This window comes from Sapajus apella, unplaced genomic scaffold (assembly GCF_009761245.1).
Source record: "Sapajus apella isolate SASKATOON/1434 unplaced genomic scaffold, GSC_monkey_1.0 scaffold51, whole genome shotgun sequence".
In the NCBI taxonomy this organism is placed as follows: Eukaryota; Metazoa; Chordata; class Mammalia; order Primates; family Cebidae; genus Sapajus; species Sapajus apella.
Genome location: NW_022436991.1, coordinates 14032074 through 14053565, shown reverse-complemented (window position 1 = coordinate 14053565; position 21492 = coordinate 14032074). Strand labels below are relative to the sequence as shown.

At 51.6% G+C, this 21492-nt stretch overlaps 1 protein-coding gene across 5 annotated transcripts in view; it reads left to right on the top strand.

Annotated features, from left to right (window-relative positions):
• Window positions 1-15087, top strand: part of GSG1L (GSG1 like) — a 269677-nt gene extending 254590 nt beyond the window's left edge. For all 5 annotated transcript variants that reach the window (XM_032243035.1, XM_032243034.1, XM_032243033.1 and 2 more), the window contains one exon: window positions 14501-15087. In XM_032243035.1, the coding sequence (XP_032098926.1) occupies window positions 14501-14598 (98 nt within the window). In that variant the 3' untranslated portion in view covers window positions 14599-15087. The remainder of the gene's footprint in view (window positions 1-14500) is intronic.
• Window positions 15088-21492: the final 6405 nt, after the last annotated feature.

Here is a 21492-nt window from a genome sequence, read left to right as displayed (position 1 = left end):
ACCGTGGACAGGAGTCGTTTGAGCTGTGGACACTCTTGGCAGCTTAGATGCATTCACTTCAAACACTTCGCTGCGGGCCACACCATGAGGCAGAATCTGGGGTACTGCTCAGAAAACAAATGTGAGGATCAGAAAGCAATGCAGAGAAGAACCAAGGTAAGATTAAAGTTAAAATGGTCAGATCTCGGCTGAGCCTGTTGAATGCCCACAACATGTTCCCCACCCCACCCCACTCTGTACTAAGGGCTTTTCATGCCTGATCTCATATCCTTGCTTACCCCCAGCCCCTACAGCTGGGATTGTTGCCTAGATTTTACAGATGGGGAAATTAAGGCTCAGAGAGGTGGAGTAACTAGCCCAAGGTCACACAGCTTAGCTAGTCACTGGCAGAGGAGTCACAGTAGATATCGTCAGTGCCCTGGCCACCTCTCTCAGACCTTTAGGAAGCTCCAGGGGCTTCTATCTGTATCTGCATCTCTGTGCCTGGAGGCAGGCTGGAAGTGCCAGGGAAGTTGGTGTATACATACCCCAGCTCCCTCACCCTGGCGTGGGATCCCCCAGAGGCATGTGCTCTGCAGTTTCTCTGCAGAGTAAGGAGTCAATGATCATGAGGTTTAGTAGCTCTCCCCTCCCATCCTTGTCCCACTTTTCCTCTCTGACCAATTTCCCTGTACCCTCTAAATATATCACTGGCACTCAAACTCTTATCTGTGAGTCTGCTGCTGGGGAATCCAAACTAAGAAGGCAGAGATTTAAACACAGGTTTGTCTGATTCCAAATCCTGTGATTCTAGTAACTGAATGAGAAATGGCTCTGCTAGTGGCGAGGAGACAGAGGAGAGGGAAGAGAGCCCAATTTTGGCCTGTGAGAAACAGGGGATGGCGCTGAAGTGGACACACATCATGGTTTCAAGTCTGTGCTAGCATGGAGGGCTTCCTGGAAGAGGGGATCAGAAACCAGGGGGTGGATGTGTTTGGAGAACTCCTGCTGCAGGGATAAAAGAGTGAAGAACTCATCAGAGAGGGCCTCAGAAAGCACACAGCAAGGATAGAGGCTGAGAATCCTGGAGCATTCCAGAATGTCCTCAACTCCCATATTTGGGAGTGAGCCTCCCCAGGCTCCCTGCAGAATGGGCAGGAGACCCCGGATGGTAAGAGGCCTTGGGGTTTCTCTTAAGGGCCTCTGGAGGCCTAGGTGGAGGTTCCTGCCACTGGAAGAGTCAAGGCACTGTGGACCTAGAAGCAAGCCCTGGAATTAAGAAGGAGAGTTCTCAGGGTCAGAGGAAATGGCAAAAGCCCTCCACCCAGCCCCCAATCCCAGCACCCACAGCCCTCCACCCACCCCAATCCCAGCCCCTGCAGCCCTCCCCCCCCCCCTACCCCTCCCCCCAAACCCTCCCCCACCCCAATCCCAGCCCCCGCAGCCCTCCCCCACCCCAATCCAAATCCCCCTAGCCCTCCTCCCACCCCAATCCCAATCCCCACAGCCCTCCCTCCCGCGTCCAATTCTAGTACCAGCACCTCTCTCTCTACCCCTAATCCCAGTCTCCAAAGCCCTCCCCAATCCTCAATCCCAGTTCCCACATCCCTCCCCCGACCTTCAGTCTCAGCTCCCACAGCCACCCTCCTGTCCTGGTGCCTAGTGCCCCCTCAAGCAGCATGACCTTGTGAAAGAATCATCAGACTCATTCGATAAGTCTGGACAGTTTCATCTTTCATTCCTTGGTGAATGTTTATTGAGCATCTGCTGCATATCAGCCCTGTGGGTGCTGGAGAGACAGCAGGGAGTCAGGCAAGACCACAGCCTCTGGTCTGAGAGAGAAAATCGTTCAGTAAGGGAGCTCAAAAACAAACAAGGGAGGAGCATGTGGTGATGGGGAGGAAACAGGGCAGGGGCACTCCTTCAGAGTCAACATGTTGAGAAGCCAGGGACTGGGCCCTAAAGGGTGAGGAGTCAGTCAGCTGAAGAGCTTTGCAGGCAGAAGAACCTGTGTGTCCCGGAGCTAGAAGGGGCCAGACAGTGCTTGTGGAAGAGCCAGAAGACCAGGGAGGCTGAGGCAGGAAGGGCAGTGGGAGGCCTGGAGGGCTGCAGGGGCTGAGGGTGGCAGGAAGCAGGACGAGGACGGAGTTTACTATGCAGCGAAGAAGCTGATTCTGCAGCAGGGAGCCCGGGGTGTTTTAGGCAGGGAGAAGATATGTCCCCCTTATTTCTCTCTCTCTCTGTCCCTCCCTATTTCTTCCTTGTCTGTCTATCTATCTATCCAATCTATTCATCCATCTATCAGCCATCTATTATTCATCTATCAATCATCTCTCTATCTATCTGTCATCTATCATCTATAAATCCTTTCATCTATCTAATCTATCCATCATCTATCAATCATTTATCAATCCTATCATCTATCTAGTCTGTAAATCCTATCGATCCTATCCACCATCTATCCATTCTGTCTACCTATCATCTGTCATTTATCTATCAAACATCTATCTATCATCTATCTGTTCTGTCTATCCATCATCTACTCTATATCCGTATCTATCCGTCTATCACCTATCTATCACCTACTTATGTCTTTATCATCTCTCTCTGTCATCTCTGTCTCTCTCAACCGCCTCTTTCTCTATTTCTCTGTATGTGTGGGAAAAGGATCAGAGAGGAGCCAAACTCAAGGCTGGGAGACCATCTTGAAACCTACAATATGCACAGAGTGTTTGCTGCTGCAGTCATTCTTGGGAGACAGGATGGCGGCGGCCTGACTGTGGTGTTGGAGATGAAAGTGGATAGAGCAAGGACTCTCTTCTGGTAGAATCTCCACAGTGTCTTGCTTTGGGTTTCCCTGGAAGTCCTTTGAGACGTGGGTACAACAGCAAGTGCTTTATTTTGGTGATCGAAGAAAACCCAACTAGGAGTGAGGAAGAGAGACTGAGAAGGGAGAAAAGGCAACCAGTCAAAGGCACAGTGTCGAGCCCATTGGGGACTGGGGACATCAGTGCAGAGCATACGCATCAGAGTCTTCCTCCCAGATAGGAAGGCGACTCTCCTGGGCCATTGTTCAAGGGCTGCTGAGGGGAGGCTTGGGCGAATGAGCTCCCTGACAGTCATGGCTTGGGGGGTGGGCAGAGGGGCTTGGAGCTGGATGAAGAAGGCCTTCCTTGCACAGCTGGAAGTCAGCAGCGTGCACCTCCAGCTGGGGCATAGCGTCAGATAAGTGGCTGATCCAAGTAAGGACTGGGGGAAGGGAGAGACCTAGAATATGTGCAGAATTTTTGCCCTAGCAGACAGGGGCACGGGGTCCCTGACTCATGGAAGGACATGGGGTGGGGTCGGTTTGCGAAGGGCAATGTTGCTTTGTCTCTGTGGAGTCTGAAGGGCTGATGAGGGCCTCTAGGAGGCAGCCAGATCAATGGGGGGAGTTTAAAAGGGTGGCAGAGAGACAGGCAGATGCAGTGGTGCATGTCTTAATCCCAGCTCTTTGGTGGGGAGGCAGGGACAAGGTGGGAGGATCACTTGAGGCCAGGAGTTTGAGACCAGCCTGGGCAACATAACAAGACCCCATCTCAAAAAAAGAGTTAAAATTACTGCACTTGGTGGTGCAAGCCTGTATTCTCAGCTACTCTAGAGGCTGAAGTGGGAGGACTGCTTGAGCCCAGGAGTCTGAGGCCGTAGTGAGCTACGATTGCACCACTGCACTCCAGCCTGGGTGACAGAGCGAGACTGTCTCTTAAAAACAGACAAAAGGCAACAGTACAGTATGAAATGTTTGCAGCGCAGGGACTGCACAGATCGTCTGGGGAGAATGCGTAGGGTGGGGAGAGACAGTGGTGCGAAAAGGTCCTAACCCCCTAGGGGTCCCGGGGAGCCACAGAGGCCGGTGGGGAAGGAGCTATCAGCTGTCAGTTAAAGCTGTCAGCTGTCCCCAGAGACTTTCCAAATCCTGGCTTCTCAGGGAAGAAAGCCTGAGATCCCACAACCCCTGCACCAGGTGTGCCTCTTATCAGGCAGCTGAGCATGGGCAGGGATTACCGTCTTTCCCCGGGGGTGCTGGGGACTCCCATGTCAAACAGCGTGAAAGGAAGAGACCCCCTCTGTGGTTAGAGCTGAGGGAAGGGTCGGGGGAATGTGGGCTGGATGCTGACATGCATGAGAGATCCCGTGACTTCAGAGATCCTGAAGCAGGCTGCTTTATTTATTCCACAAATCGTGACTAAAGAAGACTTGCTGGCTCTTGGGAGCCTGGAGACGAATAGGGCATATTAGGTAGACCCTAGTGATTTCCGAGTCTTGCTGGGGGGACAGACCCAAGATGTTAGTGCACTGTGTGGCCAGAGCCTGAATGGGGTCAATACAGTGTCTGAGACAGCAGGACGTGGGGCCTCATCCCACTCAGGATGAGATGGGGTGCAAGAAAGGGGAGGTGGGAAGGGTCAGCCAGGTGATCCCCCTCGGCAGGACCTCCATGGTGGTAATAATGATGTCTGCATTTGCTTATGCAAACAGTCAGCAAGAAGAACTCAGTCCCCCCAGAACCTAATCACAATATGTCACCTTTGTGCATGTTCACAGGACTTTACGCTTATTCAGTCATTTAACCCTAACTACAGACCCACTATACAGACTGGGAAACTGAGGCCCGGGGAGGTTAAGACTGTGGCTTGCTCAGTACCACACAGCTAGAAAGTAGCAAAGCTGGGATTTGAACCCAGCCAGTCTGACCTCATCGCCCACACCCTGGACTGCTAGGTGACGTCAGTCAGCAGCTCCGTTGGCGGGGCAGAGTACTGTGGATGCAGGGCGCCGCCAGACAGGGTCTCGGTCCTCATAGAGCTCGTGGTCTAGAGAAACAGCCGATCAAATGAGTATGGAAATGATGCCATCTCAGAATTCGGCCTCTTAGCTGCTAGTGGGTTTTCAGCCAAGAAAATATTTTGGAAATGCCTGGACGAGTTTTGCAATATTTCTGCAGGGAGCAGCTGCTCAGATCCTGCGATGGGCTGACTTGCCGGCAGGAGGAACGGGGGAGGAGGGATGTCAGGGAGCCCGCATTATTAAACACTTACTGTGTGCAGGTCTGCGCTAAGCACTTCGCTGCCATCTCATCTGATGGCTGATCCAGCCCTGAGAAGCAGGGATTCTTCGCCTTCTTATGGAGATAGAGAAACTACGGCGCTCTAAGGCAAATCAGCTTTGCTGCGATCTCTGGTCCACTCGGCAATAAAACTCAGCTTGCTGTTTAGATCTTGCCCCTTACCCTGGGAGTGAGGCTACTCCTTCTCAGGCCCCCCAACCCCCAGGCCCCTGACCTCATCTCCTCACTCTTCCCCATCTCCCGTGTTCTCCTAGCCAACCTGGCCTTCCTCTTTCTTAAACATGCAAAACTCATTCCCTTCATAGGACCTTTGCACTTGTTCTCTCTGCCTGAATGCTCTCCTTCTAAATCATGGCATGGCTGACTTCGTCTCATCTTGAAGTCAGCTGAAAGGCCACTTCCTCTGAGAAGCCCTCCCTGGTCTGCACCAGCTTCCCAGTCATCCTGCTATCACTAGGTTCTCTTTTCTTCACAGCACTTGTCCCTCTCTGAAATGATCTTTTATATTCACATGCTTGGTTTTCATTTTGCTGCCTCTCTCCGCCAAGTGCCATGAGAACAGGCGCCTTGTCTGTGTTGTTCATGTCTATATCCCAAGAGTCTAAAATAGTGTGTGGTACATAGCAGGTGCTTAATGGTTGGCTCTCAACCTCCGCGTTTCTCCCACCACCTCCCACCTGAGAAGCCACTTTCTATTAACAGTTACATAAATGTTTGGTTATCCAAACTGCCCCCAAAATTGCTATTTTTTGGGGGGGGGGCTACTGTGACATGGATTCAGCTATATATTTTTTTTCCTGAGGAATTTGCTTTTGAAACCTGCCTTTGGGACTTTGTGGTGCCACCAGCCAGCTCAGGAGCACATCAGACGTGACATTTGAAGGAGGCGATCTTGCCATATGGCCCAGGTGTCTGCATCTTCCTTTCGGGGCGACTGAGGTTTGCAGTTGATTGCAGCTGTCAAGTTCAATGTCCGAGACAAGCCTTTGATTTTGCCAGGTGTGTCTGTAAGGCTGGGCTCCACGAGAGGCTGTCGCACGCCAGGCACGGAGGTGGCTTCTGGGAGCTCCATCTAGATGGGTCTCTGCCACTGCTGCTGCCCTCAAAATAGCAGAGGGAATTTCAAGAAAGGCTTTTTCTGGGCCCAGAGCAACTCGGCATTTTTATTAGATCAAAATCAAATCCAATAGAGTCCCGCTTGAGTCGCTTCCTTTATTAAAATGGAAACAGACAATATTTCTGAAATAAATATCAATGCCAATTTGCTGAAAGCGCAGATGGGCACGCAGCTTGGAGACATCTGAGACCCCAGCACTGGGGGTCGAGAGATCCAAGCCAACAGGAGCATCAGAACCACACAGAGGGCCGGTTACAGGATGGACTGCAGCACCCCCACCCTCAGTTTCCGATTGAGGAGGCCTGGCGGGCACCCAGGGCCCTAAGTTCTAAGTTCTAAGCTCTCCACGATGCTGATGCTGCTGGTCCACAGACAAAATTCAGAGTCGCTCTCAACCCTCAGCCAATACCTGTCCTTTTGAAGCTACTGCCAGAAGCCAGTCTGCATTTTGCCGCTTGCTTGGGCTATTCAGCAACTTCTAGATGGAAATTGCTGCTTCTAGGGCCAATTCCTTTCCAATGCATCCTCCGTAGACATAAACTTGATTGTGTCTTCCCCAGCCGCTCCTAGCTCTAAAACCTCCTATGAGAGCAGCTCTAGCAGGTATCTGGCTCAGTGCCCACCCCCTTCACAAGTTCCGTGGAGGCCTTCTCTCGCCTCCCCTCCTGCATCATCATTTTTCTTTCCGTCACTTGTCCCTCTCTGAGCGCTTCTTTGCTCACTTCATTTTCTTTTCTTTTTTAGAGATAAGGTTATGCTCTGTCACCCAGGCTGGCGCAGTGGTGCGATTATAGTTGACTGCAACCTTGACATGCTGAGCTCAAGGGATCCTCCCCCCTCAGCCTCCTGAGTAGCTGGGACTACAGGCACATGGCACCATACCTGGGTAATTTTTTTTTTTATTATTTTTCCAATTTTTTTGTAGAGATGGGGCCTTGCTATGTTGCTCAGGCTGATCTCGAACTCCTGGCCTCAAGTAATCTTCCTGCCTTGGACTCCCAAAGTGATGGGATTATAGGTGTGAGCTGCCATGCCCAGCTATTTTGTTTTTTGGTGGAGATGGGGTATTGCTATGTTGCTCAGGCTGGTCTCGAACTCCTGGCCTCCAGCATCCCTCCCGCTTCAGCCTCTCAAAATGCTGGGATTACAGGCAGGAACCACCACACCTGGCCTGCCCCCTTGTTTATTTCCAGCCTCTCTCCAGTGAAATGGAAATGCCATGAGCACAGGAACCTTGTTCCTGCGTTCACTGTGACATTCCCAATGCCTAGCACACAGTAGGTCACCAGTACGTTTCTGGTGCATAATTTAGCTTCTACATGCTAAGGACTTACTTAGTCCTCAGGAGGTATGTGCCGTGAATACTATTTCTGTTATACAAGGGAAAATACTTGGGCTCTGAGAAGCAAAGTCACTTGTCCTTTGGGGACAGGCCTGCGACCTTGGGGTCACAAGCCTGTCTGACTCCAAGCTAAAGCTATGACATGGTTCTTTTACTTTATGCCCATTTCTGCCCAAGGCAGTGGTACCACCACTGTGTCTGACCCTAAGAAACACTTGAGGCAGGTGTCAAAATAGTTTACCTTCAAGAGCCCAATTCCTCAGTTTGGGGCAGACAAGGAATCTTTAGCAGAGAAGTGTCGTGAAAAGGCAGAAATCCCAGGGGTGCAGGGGTGCAGGGGGCCCTGCTGGGCCTTCTACACCTGACACCCAGCAACTTCTGCAGCTGTGATGCTCCATGCCTTACCCCTTCATCCCCATGTGCTCTGCTTTCTGACCATTCCCGTCCACTTGCCTCCCTGAAACCACAACATTGCTTGGTTTTTCACACCTCCTGAAGAGCCGCATACGCCTGCCAAGGACCTATTTCACACCCTGTTCTTTCTGCATGAAATACTCTGTCCCCTTCCTCCACTGGGCAGAAAACCAACCCTACCAGTGGAATTGGGAGCTTTTGCAAGTGCTTTCAAAGTCTAGCTCAACTGACTGGGAACGGCCCCCAGCCCCCTCCCCAGCTCCTGGCAGAGGAGGGCATGTTCCTCTCTGCCTTTCACTCTCCTGGTGGTTGTGTCTGTGAGCCAAATTTTTATAATGGCAATGAGCCCAGTCTTTGTGTTTTTGTATTTTTTAAATTGTTACAGATTTGGGGGCACAGGCCCAGGTTTGTTACGTGGATGTATCGTATGTTGCTGAGGTTGGGATTCTGGTGAATCTGTCACCTGAATAGTGAACATGGTTCCCTGTAGGTAGTTTTTCAGCCCTTGCCCCACTCCCGTCCTCCCCCTGTGGAGCCCCGGTGTCTGTTATTTCCCTCCGTATGTCCATTTGTGCTTGTTGTTTAGTTCCTACTTATAAATGAGAACATGTGATACTTGATTTTCTGTTTCTGAGTTATTTCACTTAAGAGCTGGCCTCCAGCTCTATCCATGTTGCTGTGAGAGACATGATTTCATTCTTTTTTTTTTTCTTTTTGAGATGGAGTTTTGTTCTTGTCGCCGAGGCTGGAGTGCAATGGTACAATCTCAGTTCACTACAATCTCCGCCTCCCGAGTTCAAGTGATTCTCCTGCCTCAGCCTCCCAAGTAGTTGGAATTACAGGCACCTGCCACCACGCCTAGCTAATTTTTGAATTTTTGGTAGATACAGGGTTTCACCATGTTGGCCAAGCTGGTCTCGAAATCCTGACCTCAGGTGATCCACGCATATCAACTTCCCAAAGTGCTGGGATCACAGGCGTGAGCCACTATGTGCAGCGGATTTCATTCTTTTTTAATGGCTGCATAGTACTCTGTGGGGGCATATATACCACATTTTTAATCCAATCATCTGTTGATAAGAGCCCAGTCTTTGGAGTGAAGCTGGCTGGATTCAAGTCCCAACAGTGAGACCTTGAAAAAAAAAATGACTTAATTTATCTGGAGCTTGGTTTCCTCATCTGTAAAATGGGGATAGTAATGGCACCTAACATATTTTTGAGGGTTAAACGAGCCAATGGACATGAAGCACCTCAGATGGTTCCTGGCACACAGCAGGAATGGGAGGCATGTCTGGCCTTGTCATCTCTTCATATGTGTGCCTGTGAGCATCTGGAGAGCAGGGCTGCAAATCACGTCTGTAAAGCCAGCAGCCAGTGTGGAGGCTGACACACAATACATGCCCAACACATGTATAATAAAGGACGGAGGAATCTGGGACCATGGGGAGAATTGGCAGGTACAGTGGCCTCAGTCTGATTCCAATGGTGAGAAAGAGACAAAGAGAATGTTATGGCTCAGAAACACGGATCCCTGAAGACGACGCAGTGAAAAGATAGATGGCCTCCATTCAATCTCCTAAGACCACCTGCCCCAAGGTAGACCAAAAGACACAAACTTCCCTCCATATGGGTTCATCCCACTCAAGCCTGCCATTCCTCCTGAGCCCTCCACTGTCCACTCATTCTGCAGACAGGTGCTCTCAACACTGTGCCTGGGACCATGCTGGTGCTGGGATGCAGCCGTGAGGAAAAGCAGAGCTGGCGTTTGTCCTCCTGTGACACACGCCTCAATGGCAAGATGAGGAGTAAACCAGTAAACAGATACTCCCAAATGCAGTGGCACCTCTGAAGCCCTCTCATGGTAGAGATTTGCAGAGCAGGGTGGATCCAGAGAGCCAGTCAGGGTGCCTGCTGAGGCGGTGACATTCTGGGCAACAGAAGAGTGATGAGTGTCACTAGCTGACAGGTCTCCAAAGCCTGATGTCTTAGTGCCAGCCCTGATTCATTTTCTACCACTTCTCAGAGCTCATTTCTTTCTGGAGGGCAGAGGTCAAGGTTAGGCATTCAGAGAGTTGGCTCTGGGCGGACCTGTGAGTCCTAGAGAGAGGCTTTCAGCACCTTGGACAGTGGCTGGGTGACTGGCCAGCAGGAACTTCCCTGTAAAGGAACCCAGTTCATCCGTGCCAGTCTGGGCTACGTGGGATCAGGAGCACCAATACCTGCCACCTGGTACCCTCACTCTGCTAGCTGCAGAGAGACCTTGAGCAAGTCAGTTTCCCTTTAAATGCCTCAGTTTCCCCATCTGTACATTTGTGTGACATTGACATTCCTGGTCTTGAAGGGCTCTTCCAAACCAATGAGTCCATTTTGGAATAGTAGATGCGATTTAATTCAATTCAGAAGTTACATCTGATCCCCAGATCTTGGTGGCTTAGAGAGGGTTCAAGACAGTGATTCCTCACCAAGGGGTGGGGGGCATAGGGCTGGAGGAGATCTAATGTTAAATACGTTTGTGTTTTGATACCTGGATTTAAAAAGGAAGATAAATCACACCTTTTGGGAACCTCTTGTGGTCAAATACTCTACTAACCTTGGGAGGTTCCCAGAAAATGGAAACCACAGACCTGCTACCGCCCCCCGAGTGGGGCTTTGGACAAATTTTTTCCCACCCATGGGCCTTGGTTTCCCCATTGTGAAGAGAGGCTCTCAAACCACACCTGCTTCTAGTGCTTCCAGAACTGTGTTCTTTCCATATCCGTCCGTGTCTGAGCTCAAACAGTGAAGGGCTTCTCTGCAGGGCTCCTTCTAGGCCTGCCGGCTGCTTTGTAGCTTTCATCCATTTGCAGGCTCAGAGAGGTGAAGCTGCTTGTCAGAAGCCACACAGCTTTAAAAAATCCACACAATTTGGAAGTGGTGGAAGCTGGGTTTGAGCCTTTGGCTGTTAGACTGAAGTACAGTCTCCCCAGCCCTCTGCCATCACCTGAGCCTTCACCCAGGAGAGCAGAGTTTGAGCAAACAGCCTTTTCATACTGTACAGAATTACAGAGCACGTGGAGCAGGTGCATCCCAAGTGCAGGAATCACTCTCCTCCTCCTCCTCCTCCTCCTCCTCCTCCATAGTTCCTTCATTTGTTTAAAAAGAAAAAACAAAGAGTCCAATTCAGGACTTGCTCTGTGCTGGGCCAGGGACTGGGGTCGCAAGACTCCAAGATGAAGCGGGCCCTGGCCCTGCTCATAAAGATGTCTCCCATCCCCAGGTTTGTTGGGAAGACCCATGCTGACCTGGCTATTACAACACAAAGTGGCCAGTTCAGGGAGAGAGTTATGCAGCCTGCTGAAAGGCACAGGGGAAGGAGCAAAGCCTCCGTTTTTCAAATGCTACCTGCTCTAGGAAGCGTTCCACAGGGACATGGGATGCTTCCCAGAACAGGCAGCATTTGAAAAACTCAGGGAGCCAACAGCCAGAGGAGAGCAGGGAAGGGTGCTCCCGCCTGAGGGATCAGCCTATGCAAAGCCACAGAACAGAATCATGGAATGAAACACAGGCTGGGAACAGCCTCTCGTGGGCTGAGTGCAGCCTGAGAGGTGCTATTTGGACCACAGTTGTTGAAACTACATTTAAAACCTTAATTGTCATCATTTAAAAGCCAAGAGGTTTTATTTTGAGATCCAGATTTTCAGTTTCTTTGAAAGTTTTGAAGATCCAGCTGAGCGTGGTGACTCACACCTGCAATTCCAGGGCTTTGGGAGGCTGAGGTGGGAAGATCACTTGAGGCCAGGAGTTCAAGACCAGGCTGTGCAACATAACCAGAACCCAGCTCTACAAAAAAATAAATAAATAATTAGCCGGGGATGGTGATGTGCCCCTGTAGTCACAGCTACTCAGAAGGCTGAGGCAAGAGGATTGTCTAAGCCTGGGAGTTCGAGGCTGCAGTGAGCCATGATGGCGCCACTGTGCTCCACCTTGGGTGACAGAATGAGACCCCATCTCAAAAAAAATTAGGAAGATCTGAGCCCACATTCTCCATGGTAACAATTGGCACTGTCTCTGATTCACCTCTCCCATTTATATTGTCTGCTTGGGCCCACAGACATTTTGAGTTGAGATTCCCAGTCTACAGCATAAGGCCTGAGAGAGAAGGGAAGTGGGTGGGGGAACCTGGTGGGCTGCTGGGGTGTTCCCCTCTTTACACATACACACACCATAAATGGCTCTGGGCCCCAAATGCCTCCTGGGTTGCTAAAGAAAGGGAGGAGGGCCCCAGTCCTCAGCGTCTTGCCCTCTGGATCCTGGAGACAGAGAGCTTGATTTTAACTCAGGAAAGGACAGGGATTGTGGCCTTTCTTTTTCCTTAAAAAATACATGATCACTTTCTCTCTGCTCTGATGAACTCTCCATGGCTCTGCTTTTTGGCCACTGTACAAGAAGCTAAAATCAGACCTAAATGCTTATTTAGTAAAACAACCGTAACTTTCCGTGCACCAAATATTTGCTTCTAGGTTTAAAAAAACAATCCCAAACACCTCTATCTTGGCAGTAAACCCTTCCAACGGATGCAATGGTTTCCGTGACTGAGGCCAAAACAAATGCGTTTTTCTGAAGCCAAACGATTCCAAAATGTTTGCAAAATGTTTCCCACCCCTTAAACAATATGGTAAAACTTGCAAAACACTAACATTAAAGAATATTAAAAGCAGAAAGAAAAACAGTAAGAAAAGAAAAACAGAAAAGAAAAACAGCAGAAAGCAAAAAAAATTACCCCCCACCCCAACTGTGGATACAACCCTCTTCCTCTTTGACTCTTATCTTGAAGCCTTGTTACTAGAAGAATCTCATGACAGTGAGAGCTGCTTTGAGGATGGAGAAAGAGCAATGAGCTTTCCGTCCTTAGGGGCATGCAAGTAGGAGCTCCACTTGATTAGGAATTCCCACCTCAGTGGGCTTTCTGTGAAGAGCCTGTCTGACCTTAAAGTGTGACAAGTATGTCTGAGAATCAGAGTAGGAAAATGAAATGATAGGGAACATGTTTTTTTAAATGCTGAAATCTGGAATCGGGAGGAAAGTAATTCAATCCAGCTCCATTACAGCTGTGACTTGTAAAGCATCTGTTAATCCTTACCGAGCCTCAGCTCCCTCCTCTGTAAAATGGGCAGAACCTACCTCTGGAGCTGCGCATGCTCAGGAACTGTTCGTTTTCTTCCTTCTCCCCTTCACTCCCAGCCCCACTCCACCACACCAGTCCTCTCCCTTAGTCTCCCTCCTTCCAGCTCCACCTCTGCTGGTCTGCAGGGGCGCGCATACATTCTGGGCTCAGTCATTGCTCTCCTGGGCTCAGGGGCTAATGGGGCTAATGCTGGCAGAGTGTGTGCTGAGGATGGGTGCGCTGGGATGAGGGAGATCCCTGAGTGTCAGGGGGAGGATGTAAGAGGCGGCTTCCTGGACAGACAAAACTCAAGCTGAGTCTTAAAAATTTGATTCGACAGGAGGTACAAGGACATTTCAGGCAGGCCACAGCATGAGATGGGAATGGTTCTTCTGGTGCACTAGAAAGACTTTGAAGAGACACTTAAGGGATGATAAGGGAGTGATCTTCCAAGAATCGCCAGGAACACAAAGGAGTGAGAACAGCGGAGGCAAAGAGCCTTTCCAGCCCTTCCAGCCCTTCCCCTTGTCCGGGTCACTAAGCACAGTAGACAGTGGCAGGAGTAGACACTTGGCACACGGAATTTCTCAGAGTCAGCTTTGGGCCCACCCATGTCCACGCACATTATTGCTGGGGTCCAGCAAGGATTCGGGGACCTGGGAGTCATCTGCTCTGGTTCCCCTTCTAATATCCCTCCACAACAGCTCCTGAACACATATAAGGCCAATGGGGTGATCAGGGAGGGCTGCTTGGGGGCAGATGGGGAGACGGCTGCAGGATGACAGGAGTGTGGTGGATGATGGCTGCATAAGTGGGTGGATTTGCTGAGGGGTGGGTGGTAGAAGGGAAGGGTGCAGGGAAAATGGGTGAGTAGATGGCAGGAGTGGGGCATGGCTTTATGTGGGGTGGGAGAACATGCCTGCGGGGGTGCCATGGCTGTCGGGTGGGCATGGGGTGGAGATAGGGATGTTTCAGGTGTAAGCGGAGGTGTGCATGGAAGGGTATGTAACTGGGTGGTAGGAGGTGGTTGGGGGCAGTGGTGCACCTGTTGGCAGGTGTGAGGTGCATGAGTGCGTTCTGGGCTGTAGGTTGGAGAGGGCGTAAGCAGAGTCATGGATACACTGGGAGCTTGATAAGTGGATGGCAGCAAATATTGGCAGATGCATGACTAGGTCACAGGTGTGTTGGTGAACTGGTGGGTGACTGGGTGGCTGACGGGGGAAGGTTGGGTGGAGAGCTGGCGGTGTTGGGGCGTGGGTTTGTAGACAGATGGGATGATGGGCAGAGGGCCTAGTAAATGGGGGTGGGTGATGGATGTGTGTATGGGGCGGTGGGTAGACAGGGTGTGGGTGGAGGAAGGTGGCTGGCTTTCGCACTGACTACCTTGTCTCCCAGCAGGACACCAGCCACACATGGCGGATTCCTGGCCCCGGAGCTCCACACAGGAGGCACCAGAGCTGAACCGACAGTGCTGGGTCTTGGGGCACTGGGTGTGACCAAGACCTCAACCTGGCCCCCGGACCTCAGGCCATTGCTGGCACCAGCCCCTGCTGCAAGACCGCCAGAGTGGTGCCCCTGGAACCCTGGCCTGTGTGCCGCGAACTCAGTCAGCCTGTGTGGGAGATGCCAGGCCCGTCCTGCCCATCACTGCCTGGGTCCCGGGGCCTTGGAAATGGGGCCAGGGCAGGCCCGAGGGAGTGGATGGGGCTGCACAGAGTGACTTTGGGGCAGCAGCCCTGGACTCTTGCCATCATCACATGAGGAGCCCTGCTGGGCACAGCTGTGATGCCAGGAGAGACACAGCCATTGGCCACTGAATGGCTGGCACCCACAAGCCAGCCAGGACCCTAAGGAGGTGCCCAGAGGGGCAGAGCCCAGTGGGGGCAGAAGGTGGCCTCCTGAATGGGGGGCAGTGGTGCAGGCACAGCAGGGGTGTCAAACAGCAGGCACACGGCAGGGGCTCAATAAATGCTTGTTGAACTTGTGTTCTTGCGGTCTGTGGAGGCCAGTTGCTCTCTGGGCTGTGGCTGCCCCGTCATTGCCCCACCCCGTTACTCCTCAAGGTGGCTCAACGTGACAGCAGAGACTGTGCAGAGGCCAGGGCCAGACATGGCAGGGTGGGAGGGAGGGAGTGTAGAGCCCAGGCTGGACACAGGCTGCAGGGCTGCCTTGGATTCCAGAGAGTGGGCAAGGCAAAGTCCAGGCAAGCAACAGATGTGGGGTGAGCAAGAAATGGGCCCCCAAACCCAGGCCCTAAGCAGGGAAGGTGAAGGAGCCACATTTGTCTTCAGAGCTCAGCAACATCACACCACTCTGACCCTGAGGAGCCTTTACCCTGCGCCTAGCACCACCTTTACAGAAAATCCCAGGGCTTAGATGCCTGTGGAAACAGATTCCTATTATAAAGACGAGGGGACTTAGGGTCACAGAGCTGAAGTAACTTGTCTGAGATTGTAGAGCTAGCAAAGGGCAGAGATGGGGTTTGAATCAGTACTCCTGACTCCAAGTTCAGTCATTTCCCAAGAGGCCTTATTCCTTCCCAGAAGAATTTCTAGAGCTTTCTCAAAGTAGAATATTCTTCTTTATTCATCCATCCATTCATCCATCAACCATCACTCATCCAGCCACTATCCATCCATTCAATCATCATTCATCCCTCCATCATTCATCCATCTATCATTCATCTGTTATCCACCTATTCTTAATTTATTACCCATCCATCATTTATCATCCATAGACTCATCCACCCATCATCCATCCATCCAGCCATTTATCCATCCATCATCTGTCTATTCATCCATCCATTTGCCATCCATCCACTCATTCATCAGCTATCTATCCATCACCTATGCATCCATTCATCCATCATCCAACATTCTTCCAGCCATTATCCATTATCCATCCATCCATTCATCATTCATCTCTCCATCCATCATTCATCTATCTATTATCCACCAACTCATCACCTGTTATCCATTCATCATTCATCCATCATTCATCATCCATCCATCCATCGTCTACCCATCCATTATATCTATCCATCCATCCATTCACCATTCATCCATTCATTCATTAGCTGTGTATCCATCATTCCATCATTCATTTCCTCCATCTATCCATCATCCATTCATCCCTTATCCATCCAACCATTATGCATTTCTTCATTTATCCATTATCTATTTATCCATCCATCATCCATCATTCCATCCATTCTCCATCCATTCATTCATCCATCCTTTATCCATCATTCATCAGCCATCATACCTCCATCTATCCATTACCCATCATCTGCTCATCCATTCATCCCTCTATCTGTCCATTATCTATCCATCCATCCATCCATCCATCCATCCGTTATCCATTTCTCCATTATCCATTCATTATCCATTCTTTATCCATTTCTCCATCTATTCATCCATCCACCCATTATCCATACACCTATCCATCACCTATCCATCCCTCCATCTATCCACCATCTGTCAATTATCCATCTATCCCTCCATCTATTCATCATCCATTGATCACTTGTCATCCTTCCTTGTATCAGACATCCATCCATCCTCCTTCCATGCATCGCCCATCCTCATTACTCAACCATCCAGCTGTACATCCATCTACTCACTGATAGAGTTCACTGTGCCCCTACTGTGTGCCAAGCACTGCGGTAGGCACTTGGGGTAGGATACTGAAGCATCCAGAGAGGGGGTGTCTATTGTCATCAGCCTGAGTTCAGATTCCACCGGCTCCACTTGTGACCTTGGGCAAATTACTTGACTTTTCTGTACCTGTTTCCTCATCCATTAAATCCAGATAATCATTATACCTACCTCTTCAAGCTGTTGTGCAGATTAAATGAGCTAATGTATTCAAAGTGTCTAGAACAGAGCCTGGCACATGTAAACACTCTGTGGGTGTTTACTAACAGGACAACAAGGGGAAGTCAGGGCTGTGGGAGCTGTGGTCTAGGGAGGCTCCTTTGAGAAAATGATATTTAACCCAGGACATGAAGTGTCAGGGGTGTCAGGTGTCAGGCAGGCAGGAGTATAGAAGGGAAAGAAAGTACATTACAGGACTTTAAAATAGTCCCAATGGCAGGTGTGGAGAGCAGGGAGATCAGGAAAGAGTAGGCATCAGAGGGCGGTGGGTCCAGACCAGGAAGGACTGGCAACCCTGTTAGGGAGCTTAGAGTTGATCCTGGGGCAGTGGGTAGTGGGCAGTGGGATGCTTCTAGCAGACTGGGATGCGCCTGGGTGTACATTTGAGGAGGATCACCGCAGCTATGGGCAAAGAATAGATGTGGGAGGCACCTCTCCCTTCCTCATCCCTGCTACACTCAAGAAGGAGAAGAAAGTGGGCTGGCTTAGAAAAGTGGCCCTGGGGAGGGGACCATGGGCAAAATTTTAATTCAGGAACCAATTAGGATGGAAAATCAATGGGCTTAGAGGGACTGAGGTGGGAGGAGAGGAAAGTCGGTGATGATTCTATTACCGGTCAGCTTGGGGGATGGGGAGGATGGAGACTTCGTGGTTCGGGTGTCTTGAGTTTCAGGGGTTCAGGGGACACCCTGCTGGAGGTTTGTGCTCATTCATTCATTCATTCACGCATTGATTCATCAAGCAAACAATTTGTTAATTCACTTTCCATTCATTCAGTAAATATTGATGACCTGCTAGGTGGGGCTGAAGACGGGGCTGGGAATGGGCCTGGGAGAGCAGTTATGGTCCAGCTCTACTAAGACCTTGAATGTCAGAAGAAGGAGTTTGGGCTTTGGCCTCGTGCAGGAGGATGCCACTGCCATATATGGGGCTGGGATGGGGACGTATCCGGCAGGGATCTAGCCCAGGCCACAGGTATCCCGGGGCTCTTATTCTCACCCGGGGTCCTGCTGAAGTTGGTGAGCGGATCGCAGGAGGTCCAGGAGATAATTTTAGTTGACACATGGCCAAAATTTCAATCTATTTTAATAGTTGTGCTTATGTAAATGTGTATTAGACAAAAATGTACAGTGGGCACATCAGTGCTATGATTTCAGACGTTACTGCTTAGGATGAAACCCAAATAGGCATTTAAGTAAAAAGAAAAAAAAAGAGTTGGCTTAAAGAAAAATACTAAATAAACAATCGTGCAAGTGGTATGTGGTTATGGTATGTGGACAGCTCAGGCGAGAGCCATGGTCGCGGGGCAAGGGAGGGAGGTAGGAGGCTCCCAGGGCCACTGAGCTTCAAGTCCTCGGGTCTCCTTCCAGGCCCTCCAGGGCAGGGGCTGAGAACCAGCTGTCTGTCAGTCTCATGGAGACTGCAGCAAGAAAGCTGCTGGTTAGATAAGAGGAAGCACTTCCAGGCTGGGTGAGTAATCCCAGTGGGTTTACTACGAGCTAGTATGAGAGTTGTCTCTATGCAGGGAGCAGATACCAGCATCTGCCTGAATCTGGGAGGTGGGAGTCACCATCTGGTTTGAAGGCTGGGGGTGCCTGGTTGAGCACGCAGAGGCCTGGATGGGAAAGAAAAACCCCTCCACCCGCACCCCGGCAGGCAGCTTTCCCAGCTACGCCTCCCCTGCACTGCACAGGCTCTGGCCGTGGAGGGAATGGCTGTGCGTGTGTCTTCAGTCTTGACACCCATATATATCGGCGTGACCCACAACCCAAAACGCTTACACAATCTCATTCTGCTCTGGGCACCTGCACCCCGTGTCTCTGTATCCACATGCCCTGGGCTCGTGTGAACATGCCAACCTTACCATGGCCTGGACACACACACACACACACACACACACGATCATCAGAGGCTGACTTCGCTCCAAGTGCTGACCCTAAACCCACCCACCCAGCCCGCCACTCCCCCACTCCTCCCTCTCCACATGTTGATATTGCCCAAGTGTGAGTCAGCACCTTGCATGTACCTATGTGCTGACTGCACGTCCACTGTCTCATCCACGCCGTGTGTTCTGTCGACCTTGTGTACACACTCACGCCTGCTTCTGCTGGCCCTGGACGAAATGCCATGTGTGCTGATGCTGGACACACATGCTCGTAATACACACGCGGCCCTGGGCACACACCTGTGTCTGTATGTGCTCCGTGCTTCTCTTGTTGCTTTTGGCTCATGTCACCCCCCCTCCCCAGGTGCAGAGGGTCCACGAGGCCACAGTCCCTTCTTTGGCCAAGGGCTGATGGGCAGGCCCGGGCCTCCATGAGTAACTGGACTGCCTTCCCTCCTCGGCTGGTGGCGGTGATGGGCACGCATCCCTGCCACCCCCGCCAAAGCCAGCGGTCCTGGCCACACACTCGTCTCCCTCGGGTAATGGAAATGTCAACTTGATTCATGGGCATTCATCTGCGGCAGTCGGGCCTGAGGACAAGGCACGCTGGGGGAGGATCATCCCACAGGAAGAGTCGCTGCAGCATGGGTGCCAAGTCCCTGCTGGGGAGGACCTGAGGACGGAAGAAAGCCCTTGAGGCTGCAGAGTTAGGCCCGGGTTCAAATCCCTAGGCCACTGCAGACCTGCTAAGCACGTCGTTTATCCAAGAATTAGTTATGGAGGGACTTCTGTGTACAGGAACAGAGCTGTGCCCTGGAGTGGCCATGGTGAACAAGACAGACAGACATCATCTTCACACTCGTGGAGATTAGATTATTAATAATCCTAAATAGGCTGGGTGCTGTGGCTCATCCCTGTAATCCCAGCACTTTGGGAGGCCAAAGCAGGCAGATCCCTTGAGGTCAGGGGTTCAAGACCAGCCTGGCCAACAGAGTGAAACTCTGTCTCTCCTTGCAAAAATGTGCAGGCGTGGTGGTGCACACCTATAATTCCTGCTACTCGAGAGGCTGAGGCAGAAGAATTGCTTGGACACAGGAGGCAGAGGTTGCAGTGAGCCGAGAGATCACGCCACTGCCCTCCAGCCTGGATGACAGAGTGAGACACACACACACACACACACACACACACACAAACACACACACACACACGCTCCTAAATAGTAAAAACATCACTTCAAATAGAGGCATTATGTAGGTGAACCAAGGAAAGATGTGATTTAGACCAGGTGAGGAAGGGCCTCGCAGAAGGACCATTTCAGCGCAGAATGGAGAGAAAGGAGGCAGGGGCACAGTGTGGGCGGGATGACCCACAGGTGCAAAGGCCCTGGGGTTGGAGGAGCGCCAATTGGCTGTGTGCAGCACTCTGACAGGACAGAGCACTTGGAGTTCAGGAGGAGGACATAGCATCTGCTGGGATCAGAGAGTGTGAGGCTTTGGGGGCTGTGGCAGGGAGTTGTGCCGTCATCTTCATCTTGAAGGCCACAGGAGACAGTGATTGGTAGGAGGGTTTTAAAGGCAGACAGGACGGCCTCTGCATTTTGGGAAGCTTCTTCTGGTTCTGTGTGGGGCAGGCCTGAGAGATGGGTGCAGGGCAGAGGCAGGGTGACCAGAGGGGGCTGCAGCAGGGCCTGGCTGGGAGATGGTGGTGGCTTGGGCTGCGCTGGCACGGGGATGGAACGCCTGATGGGGGGAAGGGTGTGTCTGATCAGTGCACCCATGGGGCTTGGAGAGGAATGACAGGGCAGAGCCAGGCTTGTCTGGAGCTTTGATGCTGTGCGGGCTGGGACACCGGCGGCCAACGGAGGCCTTGGTGGAAATCAGAGAAAGGTGCTGAGTGGATGAATTTAAAAAGGGTCCCCTTCCTGCCCCCAAACATGGAAGATGTGGCCCCAGAGCCCCCGGCTTGGAGGGCTAGAGTTGAGCCTCGCCCAGAAGCAGAGCTGTGGGGCACTGAGCGATTGTGCCTGCTCTAGGCCTGGCTGCTATGGGATTGGGACAAACAGCCCAGCCTGGGGCCATCAGTCACGAGGAAAAGCCTGTCTCCTCCGCGTGGGGATTTATTGCATGGGCAGACAGGAAATCGCCATGCAGGGACCCTGCCCTGTCCCCAGCACTGCCCGGCTCACGTCACCCTGGTAATTGCTCCTTGGGCCACATGTCATCTTGGACTGACACTGTCTGAGCCTCTGCCTTAGGGGAGGCCAGGGGCAGGGCTGATGGCCACAGGCTTGGCAGGGGAGTGGGCAGCTGCCAGGATTAGCCGAGACTCAGAAGAATGAGGGCCCTGGGATTCCAGGGGGAGCGAGACCAGCCTGGCCAACATGGTGGGGCCTCTGCATGGGAGAAACTCTAGGATGAGGCCAAGCTGGTGAATTGGTACCCACTCTTACCCCTCCTTCCCGGCCCTCCTGGGAACTTCTACGACGTGTGTGTTGGGGTGAAGTGCAAGCAGGATGAACCCAGGGAGAGGAGGCAAGGGAGGAAGAATCCCAAGGGCCAATCAGTTGCAGGGGAAGGAAGGGAAGGGACGGGGGGGGGGGGGGGGGGGGGGGGGGGGGGGGCGGGGGGGGG